At 40.4% G+C, this 15,528-nt stretch overlaps 1 protein-coding gene across 2 annotated transcripts in view; it reads left to right on the top strand.

Annotated features, from left to right (window-relative positions):
- Window positions 1-15,226, top strand: part of SYT9 (synaptotagmin 9) — a 133,516-nt gene extending 118,290 nt beyond the window's left edge. The window contains exons 5-7 of one of the 2 annotated variants that reach the window (XM_063438304.1): window positions 64-235; window positions 3,147-3,276; window positions 14,522-15,226. In XM_063438304.1, coding sequence (XP_063294374.1) covers window positions 64-235; window positions 3,147-3,276; window positions 14,522-14,590 — 371 coding nt within the window. In that variant the 3' untranslated portion in view covers window positions 14,591-15,226. Of the gene's footprint in view, window positions 1-63; window positions 236-3,146; window positions 3,277-14,521 lie in introns of those variants that run through there. The other variant, XM_063438303.1, reaches the window with a different exon arrangement.
- The last annotated feature ends 302 nt before the right edge of the window (window positions 15,227-15,528 follow it).

The raw sequence follows: 15,528 nt of genomic DNA, 5'->3' as shown, positions 1-15,528 counted from the left end.
ACAGTGTAATTATATTAATTATTGTTTTGATTGTACTAATAACGTTTTTTCTCTTTGATGTAGATCCCTACGTGAAGGTTTCTATAATGTGCGAGGGAAGGAGGTTGAAAAAACGAAAAACCTCAACGAAGAGGAATACGCTAAATCCAGTTTACAACGAAGCCATAGTATTTGATGTCCCACCAGAAAATATAGATCAAATCAGTTTATTGATAGCAGTAATGGATTACGACCGGTGAGCTATCATAATGGATTACATATATTCCTACAATACAACAAGCAGATACAGCCATGTCGGTGAATAAATCCCCCCAAAAATAGTTTTTATATGCATTCTGCTATCTATTTTTCAAATTATAGGTTTCCACTAAAGATTAAACCAATGAGGGCTATCTCATGTTTTTGGGAAATAAATGTCCCATGATGCATCACAAAGCTATTGGCACTATGGGTAATGTAGATCACAATGCTGTGTTGCCTAGATGAGCCATTGGTACCCTGAATAGTAAATTGTAGTGAGGCGATAATAGGTTTTTTAAATTTGGGGAAAAAATTTAAATTCCGCTGACAACTATGTATTTAATGAATAAGCCCCCTATATTTCCTGTTCTTCTAAAAGTACTCAGTATTCACAGAAAAAAAGGTATATTTCTGAAAATGAGATGAGATTATGTGAATCCGCTAATCAGCAAACAATTTGGGTACATTTCTGTTAATAACTTGCTGGGAACTTTAACAGGCCTCCATTTACTTTAAAATTCTTACTTCGTAAATAACTAAATATAAAAGCATTATATTTTCAATATACTTAATCTGGATTAACAGCTATGGTGGGCAAATACAGGGTCATTCTGCATCAGAAGCAGTTAGAATGAAATGCAAAATGCCCGTCCCTCAACTAAAACACGATTGCATTTTTGTTTTTAGTACGGGGTACATCATTGTATCATTTGATTAAAGATAATATTGAAGAGTGGTCTATGAAAAAGATGCATAATCGCCTGTAACAGTGTAGTTGGCCGCCGATGAGTTATTCATTAAATAAGGAATTGTGGTGAACTGAAAACTAAATTATGGCCCACATAATAATGATAATAAGGAATGTATTGGATTCTTTTTTATAATTTTGTAGTTTTCAAAGCGTTGAAAGGCAACCAATTTGCAGAATTTAAGAGCCAAATAGGATGATATATATTATTGGAATATTCACTAAAATCAATCTGCACACTACTTGATAAAGGGTTTAATTAGAGGCTAATTTGGAGGACATTCTATAGTTAAATAGATGATCCATCATTTAATGCTACCCTCATCCTCATTGTTCTAATTGGCTGAAACTGGTAGAGGATGGGATTGTGGCTAATTATTTAACCTCTCGCTTCTTGTGTATGAATTGAGGGTCTCTTTCCAAGTTATTTGTTGGTCCTTGGGACCCCAACTTTGCTTATATATTTTTAAGATATATTTAGTTCTTCCTGCCAGCACGTTATGAAGTCTAAATGTCTGTTTATATACTTTGGTGATAATTCAATTGTTTGATGATTGAATTTCTAAACAATATCTGATCTATTTAGCACTGCATTGGGTCTAACAACAGGTCATTTGAAGTCTAGACTATGTCGGGTTCCATTTTTCATTTTTGTAATTTATTTTTTTATTTATTTTTTTCATTTGGGCTGTAAGTAAATGCCGTTATTTTATTTTTAGACAAAATTGGATAACAGCACATTTCTGGACTGACCTGGATTTTTTTGTATCTTTATTTCCTGCTCCAAAATGTATTCTTTATAAATTGCCATCAGCAATGTGCAATATTGGTTTTCTATTCACCACTCTCCTTTATAGAATGGATAACACACTCGTCGTTCTCGTTAGCAAGCACAGCGTCTAGATCTGGTGTACCAAATTGCTGGAAATGTAGTCACAGTTACGCTATGCCTTTCTTCCCAACAACCCAAATAAATTATGTATTGTTGTTATAACCAAGTCTCCCTGTGGAGTATAGTGAAGTCATCACAGTGAGGCAAATTTAGCCTTGGTAATAAGCTATATAGGCCAGTTTCATAGTCTACTCCACCACTGACACTGCCTTACTCACAAGAGGGTCAATTACCTGCTGGATGTCAAAATGTGAAATAGATTGAGTGCTACATTCTATTTTATTCTCGTTGAATTCTGACTGTATTTTCAACAGGCAGCTCAGTAAATTAGTGAAGTTGGTGGCTTGCAAAATTCCTGCTAATTTGGCACTCACCTCAAGACACGGGTTATAAAAATATTTCGATACTGATATGTTAGGCAAAAGGTTGAAATGTATTAATAAAAATTGGATGGAATTTTAGGTAGATATGTAGGAAAAAAAACTGTCCAGTTTAACTCTTGAACTTCATTTGGATCTTAAAAGAAACACTGTTGTGTCTGGAATACAAATATGTATTCCTGAAGCTATAGTTTTAAAAGCACTGTTTAGGGTACCGGCCCCCATCTCCTTACTTTTAAAAGTTGTTTTCACTCGCCTTTTTTTCCAGCACTTCGCTGTTTTTTCCACGGCTGTTTCCAGCTTGCTCTGCCTTTGTGGCGGAGATCATGAAATTTGACAATCTCCGTCAATCCCATATTTTCCCATAGGAAAGCACTGGAAGGCTATTGAAGATGTGCATCAAAACGCCGCACTGCACCAATCAGTATCACCTCATAAAGATGCCTTGACCCAATGCATCTCTATGAGGAACGTTCAGTGTCTTCATGCAGAGGGTGGAGACACTGAATGATCCAAGAAGCACCTCTACTGGCCATCTGAGTGAATGTTACTAGAGGTGTAACTAAGCAGTAATGTAAACTCTGCTTTTTCTGAGAAAAGGCAGTGATAACATTAACGAGCCTGCATGGACAGGCTATAGACACCAGTACCACTACAATAAGCTCTAGTTGTTATGGTCACCATAGTGTCGCTTTAAATACATTGGCAATTTGAAATCAACATGTTGAACTGAATTTTATAAAGCGGTAGAACATAGCGAAAAGTTCCCCAAAGTTTCAAGAGATTAACATATCAAATACAATCTTTCTCAGAGCAGTAGGTAAGTTATATATGTGATATTACTATGTAACACTTTCAGAAAAAACATTATGCAACATTTTCACAGTGTAGGTCACAATGAGGTCATCGGCGTATGTCAAGTAGGGAACGATGCCGAGAGCCTAGGACGGGAACACTGGAATGAAATGTTATCCTATCCAAGAAAACCTATAGCGCACTGGCATCCACTTGTTGAGGTAAGATGCACATTACTATTATTCTAAACATTGCAGCGTTTCCAAAGTTGTATCTAACCAAAAAATAAAGAGAAATCTTCAAACCTCATTTGTTAATCAATAGGGTTTTTTTTTTAAACCAAGTTGTCATGTTTTCCTCCTAATAAACTCCTAATAAGTATTTTATCTAGCGTGAGCCACCATTATCGCAATTTTTCGCCACTTTTCCTTAGAGTGGGTCAAAAACGAAAATGTTATCCAATTGATAATCGTTATCCTGTGTTGTCAACCTAGGATTTGTTTTATTGAACAACAGTTTTGCCCAAGTCATCCCATATGGTCATTATAACGTTACAGCAAACCTGTCATCTACAGACTAATATCTAGAGATTATTATTATTATTATTATTTATATAGCACCAACTTATTCCACGGCACTTTAAAATGTTATAAATGGGGATTTAGCAAATGAAATAAATTATTACAAGTTTTCACAGGAACAATACATTGATGATGACCCTACATGAACTAGCTTAAAGGAGGTGGGGTATAAAAATAAAATAGGAAGAGTAGTGTGGGGGAAAGCAACCAGGTGACAGGGATTGAAAGTGACAGAATAGGAAGTTGAGAGTAACTTGGAGCATGGGGCTACTAATGAAGTTGACAGAGTAAGAGCAGTGACAGTTACCCCAGAAGGCTATAGGGTTTCTGAGGAAATGGGTTTTAAGAAGCTTCTAAAAGGAATGAGGACTAGGGGAGAGTCTGATGGGAGAAAGAAGGTTGTTCCATAGGAATGGAGCTGACGTTGAGAAGTCCTTTAAGTGTGAGTCACCAGTATTGGTACAGGCAGCGGACAGCGTTATACCGAGTATACCGGCAGAGTGCAGTGACCAAGAAGACGTATGCCTTTGAATTAGTGTAGCAATAGGTAGAGTTGCAGAGAGCATTGTAGGATCATATGTTTGAGAAGGTGGTTGTCTCCCAAGTCCATACATTGTCCTGGAGAAAATTGAAATAAATACTTATCTGAAGATCACTGTATCCACACACAGCATTGTGCCCTGGGATGGAGCAGACACATACACACAGATACACTATCCCCCAATTACACAGTTAGCATCCCCCAATCCATAGCCAGTGATTGCTCCATAGTAAATGTAGCAAGAATGGCAGACACTCCTAATAAAACCCATTTTGCGCTTTGCTTTTCCAAACTCTTTAATGCAAATACAATAATGATCTTAACACCATCTATGTATTTAACTACATCAACATCAAACACTATTGCCTAGAATCTGTATAAAATAAAGTTTATTTATTTCATGCAATTTATTCACTCTAAAAACATTTTAAAATTGCTTAACCAACTAAATAAAATAAAATTAAAATTACATGATCAAAATTCAAATATGCTCGTCCATGCATTTCCAAATGGATAGCAGTCTCATGTGATTACTGAGCTTTGTTGATAAATTTAAATAAACAAATACAAAAAAAGTGACAATAATAACACCTACAAAAGATATTTCATTTTTACATTTTTGAACTTGCATATTATTTTTTTTTATTTTTTGGGGGTAGGTTGGATGTCACTTTTACAGTATATTTGTAGTACTCACAAACACAGGTATTTAGTAAAGTGAGAATTTAAAGTGAATTCAAAGTAAATGCCAATTGTAAGGCCGGAGTATGTGAACTATAAGCCTAGCTGCCTTAGAGACATTTTCTAGTTTGGCTATATTGACCTTAAATTTAAAATTTACTTTTAATTCACTCTGAATTTTCACTATGGTAAATGACCCTGTAATCATTGTGTAAATACTTTAGTTTTGCTTCTCCTCTTCATTTGGTGTTGTGTCGTTACTGGTATTCTGTGTTTCTGTTACAAAGGAAAATGTTATACACTGTGATACAATGATAAAAAGTATGAGTAAAAAAGATTAAAGCATATCTCTGTACAGCGTGGATAGACAAAGTGCAGCTCTCTTACAAAAAATGGACTTTTTAATCATCTTTAAGGTTATGTCCTGTGGTTCTCATTGTTACACAAATTAAAGAAAGCTGAGATATATGCAGATGACTAATTTTCACAGTCTTTTGGTAAGAGAGTTTTGTTTTAGTTTTAGTTCACAGTACAATTAGCATTATCTCATAAGCTCTAAATGTTCATGAAAATTGCAAATATTGGGGGGAAAGTTGCATAATACTTCTTGTGATGTGCGGTGTGCATGAGTGTATTATAAATCATTCAATAATTTACAATACATTATAATTATTCCACAGCGATATATAATAGATGGGACTGACAGACAAGACGAGGTGGATGTACGGGAACAGAGGGTGTTAAGGGTCATGCTCAAACAAGCTTACATTCTAGTGTAATCATAGTAAAACTCAAAGTCATGTACAGCAGTGGTTCTCAATCTTTACAGGGAAGTACCCCTGCAGGTCTAAAAAAAAAAATTCCTAAGTATATCTCCCTCGAGAAAGTAATTTCTACTGATTGAAATTCCAAATTAACATGTAAACACTGATATTTAAGTTGATCATATTATGGAAAATAAGTCAGATTACAGGAAGTAAAAAAAATATAACATAATATAAATATTGTGTATGTAAGGGGGAGTACATGAACTATTAATCTGAAGTCTAACAGTCACAAAATGAAAATATAAAACACTCATAATAGTTACACACAAAGGACACTGATACACACACAAACTGAGGACACACTCACTGACAGACACAATCTCACTGATTAGACACACACTGACAGACACTTACTGACACACACACATTAACTGACAGACGCACACACTCACTGACAGACACAATCTCACTGATTAGACACACACTGACAGACACTTGCTGACACACACATTAACTGACAGACGCACACACTCACTGACAGACACAATCTCACTGATTAGACACACACTGACAGACACTTACTGACACACACACATTAACTGACAGACGCACACTCTCACTAACAGACACAAACAAACACAGCTTCACACAGAGGACATTGACGCACACACTGACAGACATACTGACACACACTCTTATTGATTTGACACATTGACAAACACATACACATACAAATAATTATTTTTATTTAAGTCCACCCAGTCTCCCTACCTTTGGGAGAGTGTCTCCTTTCCCTGGGGTCCAGTGGGGATCCTTTCCCTGGGGTCTAGTAAGGATCCTTTCCCTGGGGTCCAGTGGGGATCCTTTCCCTGGGGTCTAGTAAGGATCCTTTCCCTGGGGTCCAGGGTGGGGCTTTTGCAATCTTGGTGCTCTTCCAGCACTGCTTCCTCGTGCACCGTTTAGTGATGCTGGGGCCAGAGTTACGTCATAACCCAGTTCTCTGCATCACCTCAGGGTGCGCAAGAGAGTAATGCTTGAAGGTCATGCAGAGTCCAGCTCCCTCGCCAACTCCGACTCGATTTTCTGCCCCGGACAATGTATGAGGGCAGAGTAGGCACCCGCAGTCTAGTTAAGTAGGTGCCCACTCTGCCTTAGCGCACAGCTGACCGCCTTCTGTTGGGGCGCTAAAGTGGACAGCGAGCTGTTGGTGTACCCCCTGCTTTTGGTGTAATTGGGGCACACGCACCACTGGCAGAGGAACAAGGATGTTCAGTATGCAGGCATGTATCACAGAGCTCCACGCCAATAAAAACCCACTATAATTTACATTATGTATGCATGTATCACAGAGTTCCACAGCAATAAAACTCACAGTAATTTGCAGCATACATATATATCATGCAGTGCCATGGCAATAAAACCCACAATAATGTGCAGTTTGTATGCAGGAATCACAGAGCTCCACATCTATGAAACCCAGAATAATGTACAGTATGCATGCAGGAATCACAGAGCTCCACATCTATAAAACCCAGAATAATGTACAGTATGCATACAGGAATCACAGAGCTCCACATCTATAAAACCCAGAATAATGTGCAGTATGCATGCAGGAATCACAGAGCTCCACATCTATAAAACCCAGAATAATGTACAGTATGCATGCAGGAATCACAGAGCTCCACAGTTATAAAAGCCACAATAATGTACAGTATGCATGCAGGAATCACAGAGCTCCATGTCTATAAAACCCAGAATAATGTACAGTATGCATGCAGGAATCACAGAGCTCCACAGTTATAAAAGCCACAATAATGAAACCCAGAATAATGTACAGTATGCATGCAGGAATCACAGAGCTCCACATCTATAAAACCCAGAATAATGTACAGTATGCATGCAGGAATCACAGAGCTCCACATCAATAAACCCAGAATAATGTACAGTATGCATGCAGGAATCACAGAGCTCCACATCTATAAAACCCAGAATAATGTACAGTATGCATACAGGAATCACAGAGCTCCACAGTTATAAAAGCCACAATAATGTACAGTATGCATGCAGGAATCACAGAGCTCCATATCTATAAAACCCAGAATAATGTACAGTATGCATGCAGGAATCACAGAGCTCCATATCTATAAAACCCAGAATAATGTACAGTATGCATGCAGGAATTACAGAGCTTCACAGTTATAAAACCCACAATAATGTACAGTATGCATGATGGAATTACAGAGCTTCACAGCTATAAAACTCACAGTAAATCACTGTGTGCATCATGGAGCTCCACTGGAATGAACTCACATTGGTGCAGGGGCGGACCTTGGACCCAAATTTGGTAGGGGCTCTGCCCCCAAAATAGCCCCTGCGCCTATATAAACATATTTTTATTTTTCTCCCTTCTACCTTTTATTAATAGTGCGGCCGAGCGGAATTGAAATAACTGCACTGAGAGCAATGTCTAATGAGTATAAGTATATCCCACAGCCCTATGGAAAAAAAGCTTACACTAATGTCCTGTATGTATGACTGTATTTCATAGTCACAACAATAAAACACACAGTAATAAGCAGTGGATACAGTGAGAACCATGAGGAACTATTGAGCTCTGCGTATTGGTTCCAACAATGGCTCTGGTCGAAGTAGAATGATAGTAATTTAAAATATATGTCTATATATGCTCATGGTCTAAGTAACTCATACAATAACAAATAGCTTGATTACTAACAGGATTATTAAATCAAATTAAGATACAAATGGCAACATTGACACTAACATTAAAGGGACACTATAGTCACCTGAACAACTTTAGCTTAATGAAGCAGTTTTGGTGTATAGAACATGCCCCTGCAGCCACACTGCTCAATCCTCTGCCATTTAGGAGTTAAATCACTTTGTTTATGAACCCTAGTCACACCTCCCTGCATGTGACTTGCACAGCCTTCCATAAACACTTCCTGTAAAGAGAGCCCTATTTAGGCTTTCTTTATTGCAAGTTCGGTTTAATTAAGATTTTCTTATCCCCTGCTATGTTAATAGCTTTCTAGACCCTGCAAGAGCCTCCTGTATGTGATTAAAGTTCAATTTAGAGATTGAGATGCAATTATTTAAGGTAAATTATATCTGTTTGAAAGTGAAACCAGTTTTTTTTTCATGCAGGCTCTGTCAATCATAGCCAGGTGAGGTGTGGCTAGGGCTGCATAAACAGAAACAAAGTGATTTAACTCCTAAATTACAGTGAATTGAGCAGTGAAATTGCAGGGGAATGATCTATACACTAAAACTGCTTTATTTAGCGAAAGTAATTTAGGTGACTATAGTGTTCCTTTAACCAAACTATGATATTGGACAACTTTTCCAGACCAACTGTTTTAGCTGTAACTTTGCCAATTTAATTTTAATTTGATACAATGCGGAGCTAAGTGAACAACCATGTAAGTAACACAGGCAGGGATATTCATTAAGGTGAGAGTTTAACGTGAATCTCACATTTAAGCCCAGAGAAGCTGATCTGAAAGCCCAGCTGATTTAGAGAGTTTTTCCAATGTGACTATTCTCAACTTAAATTTAAAGCTCACTTTGAGATTCACCTTGAATTTTCCCTTTAGTGAATAATCCTGAAAATCCTTTTATTTATTAACCAGTTAGTTGTAGTGAATTTAAAACTGAATCGAAATGTTTAAGCAGGAATTGCTTAAAAATCTCTAACTCTTCTTTAGTCACAGAAATAGGATAAATTCTAATACCAAAAGCAGGCCCGGACTGGCCATCGGGCAAACCGGGCAAATGCCCGGTGGGCTGCGATGGCCACGGGCCGAGGCCGGGGGGATCCATGCGGTCTATGCAGGGCCGGCGCTATCTGAGCGCCGGCCCCGCTGTGTTGCATGTAGGGCCGGTGGGGAGATCAAAGATCTCCCTCACCGGCCCACATGCTGTCAAATGCGGCCGCCGGCTGGGAGAGAGAGGGAGGGAGCCAGCCTGGAGAGGCGGACCCGGCGGAGCTCTAACTTGCAGCTCCGCCGGGTTTCTCGCGAGATCCGGGCCGTTGCCATGGCAACCGGCCGGGTCTCGCGAGAGTGAACTCTAGCCCCACAGGCTAGAGTTCACTTACCACGAGGACCACCAGGGATGGATGTCAGCGCCCCCCCCCCCCCCCCCTTCCAGGCTACAGGTAAGAAGGGAAGGGGGGGATATAATCTTTTTTTTTTTTTTTTTTTAATAATAACAAAAAACCTCAATATCGGCATTTACCTGCCTCCCCCCAATACACAATCCTTGCAAACACACACATCACCCTCACCCAGCACCCTAACATTCACCCAGCACCCTAACATTCACCCAGCACCCTAACATACTCACCCAGCACCCTAACACTCACCCAGCACCCTAACACTCACCCAGCACCCTAACATACTCACCCAGCACCCTAACATACTCACCCAACACCCTAACACTCACCCAGCACCCTAACATACTCACCCAGCACCCTAACATTCACCCAGCACCCTAACATACTCACCCAGCACCCTAACACTCACCCAGCACCCTAACATACTCACCCAGCACCCTAACATACTCACCCAACACCCTAACACTCACCCAGCACCCTAACATACTCACCCAGCACCCTAACATTCACCCAGCACCCTAACATACTCACCCAGCACCCTAACACTCACCCAGCACCCTAACACTCACCCAGCACCCTAACATACTCACCCAGCACCCTAACATACTCACCCAACACCCTAACACTCACCCAGCACCCTAACATACTCACCCAGCACCCTAACATACTCACCCAGCACCCTAACACTCACCCAGCACCCTAACACTCACCCAGCACCCTATCACTCACCCAGCACCCTAACATACTCACCCAGCACCCTAACATACTCACCCAACACCCTAACACTCACCCATCACCCTAACATACTCACCCAGCACCCTAACATACTCACCCAGCACCCTAACACTCACCCAGCACCCTAACACTCACCCAGCACCCTAACATACTCACCCAGCACCCTAACATACTCACCCAACACCCTAACACTCACCCAGCACCCTAACATACTCACCCAGCACCCTAACATTCACCCAGCACCCTAACATATTCACCCAGCACCCTAACACTCACCCAGCACCCTAACATACTCACCCAGCACCCTAACATACTCACCCAACACCCTAACACTCACCCAGCACCCTAACATACTCACCCAGCACCCTAACATTCACCCAGCACCCTAACATACTCACCCAGCACCCTAACACTCACCCTGCACCCTAACACTCACCCAGCACCGTAACATACTCAACCAGCACCCTAACATACTCACCCAACACCCTAACACTTACCCAGCACCCTAACATACTCACCCAGCACCCTAACATACTCACCCAGAACCCTAACACTCACCCAGCACCCTATCACTCACCCAGCACCCTAACACTCACCCAGCACCCTAACATACTCACCCAGCACCCTAACATACTCACCCAACACCCTAACACTCACCCATCACCCTAACATACTCACCCAGCACCCTAACATACTCACCCAGCACCCTAACGCTCACCCAGCACCCTAACATACTCACCCAGCACCCTAACATACTCACCCAGCACCCTAACACTCACCCAGCACCCTAACATACTCACCCAACACCCTAACACTCACCCAGCACCCTAACATTCACCCATCACCCTAACATACTCACCCAGCACCCTAACGCTCACCCAGCACCCTAACATACTCACCCATCACCCTAACATACTCACCCATCACCCTAACATACTCACCCAGCACCCTAACGCTCACCCAGCACCCTAACACTCACCCAGCACCCTAGCTCAAACAGCACCCTAGCTCAAACAGCACCCTAACACTCACACAGCACCCTCACTCACATAGCACCCTAACACACACAGCACCCTCACACAGCACCCTAACACACACACATCACCTTCGCACAGCACCCTAACACATAGCACCCACACACAGTGCCCACACACACAGCGCCCTCACACACATACTGCACCCTCACACACACATAGTGCACCCTCCCACACACACAGCACCTTCCCACACACACTATACTCCTCACAAATGCACACTACACCCCTCACACACACAGCAGCCCCCAAACACGCTGCATCACTCACACACACACTCACTAGATCTCCTATACGCACTCCTTCACACACACTAGATCCCCTACACACAGACGCTGCACCACCTACACACACACACTACATTTCTGACATACACACTCTGGATACCCTATGCACACACTAGATTCCATTTAAGCAAAGACATAGTGTCTCCATAAATGGGATACCGTGAGTATCCCAATTATGGAAACCCCTGAGACAAGTTTCAAGCAAACACAACGCAAGCATGTTATTAAATTTGCTTGCGCTGTGCAGAACAAATACAGGGCCCTTTTCTCATGCCCTGAAAGAGCATTGAACCAACATGCTCACTTTGAGATGGGGCGTGCTTGTCATTGGGGATGACAAAACACACCCTATCTGGCCCCGCCCCCTTTTCAGTGGGCCGCTGTGAATAAAAAATGCCCGGGCCGAATTTTTTCCCCAGTCCGGCCCTGACCAAAAGTATAGAAAAGAGAGGGGAAAAGACCTTATATTGGAAGCTCTAAAACTGCAAAAGTATAGGAATCCACCAAAACCTATAGAAACAATGTATTAGGGAGGAATTGCACTATATAGATAGCAGCAAAAAAAATCCAGGAGCTAACCAATAAATGAGTTACTATGGCAAATCTATATATATATATAAATAAATCTAATATAGCACACTAGTGTTAAATCTGTAGGAAAAAAAATAACATGTGTAAAAGTGCAATCAATAGGTTACAAAGATATCTGTATGGCATGCATACCCTTCACCTAGGATACAGAAATATCCCAAGGCAAGGATAACTTGATACCAAATATTATACTTCCATAAAACTAATCTTTAGTCACAACTGAATTTTTGCATTTCGGCTTTCATTTTACTTTGATTAGTACACATCTCCCCAAATTTCATATGGACAAAGAGGGCACTTTAATTTTGGGGATGTGGTCGGGCGCTGTGGCCAGTGGCGGGACTGATCCAATAAATTTGATGTGATTTACTAATAATATACATTCATACAACTAAAATGTAATTTATAACAAAAACAATGTATCTTATGAGAGCCTAACCTCGGAGGATACAAAGAGGCAAATCCACCGGGTGTGCAGTGCTAGGCTCGGCCTCTCATGTTAGACCCCTCCTCTCTGCACGCCCCCCAGGATCATTTCTGTATCATATTTACACAGACTGATTTCTAATCTACACTCATATATTGTAGTTTAAAGAGACATTGCTGTGAGTATTATTGCTGTGGGGCTATGTTACACACTAACAATGTGGATCTCCTAGAAAAGAGGGATATTGGGATAGAAAAGATGGACAGAGGGATTTTGTCCTAAATTAGGGAAACTTAGGAGGTATGTAGTAAATAGACAACTCTGCAGAGTACCGATCCCACTGTCATGATACGGACCCTGAAACAAGCTGTCCCTCAGTACAAATGTAAAGTAATAAATAGGCATGTACATGTAGAATGGTGGAGAAGACATCCACGGGCTCTGGTTCATATTAACATAAAAAATAGTCCTGATTTTCATTTGAGTTTAAAAACTATTCCTTTGTGGCGTATATTAGTCTATAATTACATTAAAAATGCAATAAGTGCCCATGGGCTTGTTTATATAATACCTTACTGCTAGAATTGTAATTTCCCAAGTCAAAAACATGTTTCTCTGTTCTCGTGTTTCCCTTGTGGAGAGTAAAGTACCAGTGCTTTAAGATTTAATCTGTTTTAAAATATTACTTTCATTAAAGAAATCATAACTTATGTTGGTATTTTGAGGGATTTAAACAGGCTATAGGTTTCATTATTTGCTGTTTATTGCTCATAATTCACAGTGTTTGCTGACAGTTTCTGACTACTAAGTATATAAATTATATTTTACATTATTTCTCCAATAACCCTGAAGTAGGCAAAGTGTACCTATCAGGGGTTCACTGGTTTATGCAATATTGAACGAGCATAGAATAATCTGTACATTGCATTAGCACAAATGGAGCCAAAGGGAGCCTGTGGTCCCAGAGGGAGCTGACACCATAAAGAGCTCTCCCTCACGATCCGGTGCGTCTCACTGCGTTAGATCATTTCCATGGTTTACCACACCTGCATACAATACCACAGACACACACATTCATACACAAAACCATACAAGCCAACCCCTCTACACACACAACACCATGAACAACAATGCCATACGCAACACCACACACACAATCACATAACACCACAGATATCCCACAGACATGCATAACAGACAACACATACAGCCCACATACATACACACATACACAATCTCATAAAACATCTGCCACACCCATTCACAACAGAAGCCAAATTCCTCAACATAAATAAACATTACTTTAACAAACATATGGCCGTCCGTGACTTCAACGTTTTACTTTTGCAGAGTGCTATCAAAAGGTTGCCTGCCCCGTCTCTAGTCTTAGCCCATTATGGTATTTCCTAGCTTCTCAGTCTAGATCCAAATCCTAGTCCTAACCTCCTGCCTATATTTTGCTCCTTCCTCTAGAATTCCAAACATTAATTTATAACTACATGCTGACATCCACCCACCTCCCACACTGAGAGAAAATTTGCTGAATTTTGTAAACGGCCCAAATGATATATATCAATCTATTATATTTTCATTTTGTTCAATTTTTCTTGATTCACCTCACTGTAACTACCACGAGCTGTGTTATCTCCAATTGATATTATTAACCATTTTTCTTTTCTAAACGCAGTGGTCTTCTCAAACAGCACCGACCGGCAACGGGTCATGCAATTCTCTAAAAGGTCCACCATCACCATGAAGAGAGAGTAGTGAAATGGGACCCTAAGATATCAGAGAAGTTGGTGGAGTAGAACACCATGGAGCGCTGTCGTCATGCGCTGCCTACGTCTTTCCACACCAGTGAGCGAGAGGCGAGCTAGCAGGATCTATGTGGGTTTTTTATGTTTCTTTTATTTTCTCAACAGCTTTCCTTTCAGGCTTATACAGACATCACTAGAGTTGGAATGTTTCTTTGAATGGCATGCTGGTTAAATACACATAGGTACCTTCCTCATACGACATAACTCTTGTTATGATCAATGTTTTTTTCCGATATAATATTACTTTAAGCCACATCCATATGTAAACATTATTCTTTCCTATTTCTTCGACGGTATGTTTAGTTGAGTATAAAGTCCTGACATGTCATGTTTTCATGAACGTAATTCCTTGTTGCAACCCCTTGACAGATGTTCTTTGTCACTGCTAGGAGAGAACGATTGCACCATCTTCTGGCACCGAAAGCTTGTTCTAAAATACTGTATTGTGGGTGGTGCATGTCTCTTTTGTCATTCATGATATGAAAGGATATATACCTTTACAACTTTCCTAATTTTATACAAAGCGTACATCTTATAAACACAAAGTAAAGTGTCCTGTGTTTAATTTATGTAGCTCTAGTATGTACCATTCATTTGTTCTTAATAAAATGACGTATTGTAAGCAACTGTTTATTTACAATTATTTTTCTGACAAATAAAAATGTCGTCTTTTACAGAAAATGGAGGTAACACACACACTAAGAGTTGACACCGCAAGAATTAACATTGTTACGATGCTCACTAAACTGGTTCATGGATTGCAGGATAAAACTTACCAGGAAAGGTTAAAGGATCTTAACATGTATAGCTTGGAGGAAAGACGAGACAGGGGGGATATGATAGAAACATTTAAATACATAAAGGGAATCAACACAGT

Source organism: Pelobates fuscus, chromosome 12, assembly GCF_036172605.1.
Source record: "Pelobates fuscus isolate aPelFus1 chromosome 12, aPelFus1.pri, whole genome shotgun sequence".
NCBI classification, from domain to species: Eukaryota; Metazoa; Chordata; class Amphibia; order Anura; family Pelobatidae; genus Pelobates; species Pelobates fuscus.
This window is presented reverse-complemented; position numbering and strand designations above follow the sequence as displayed.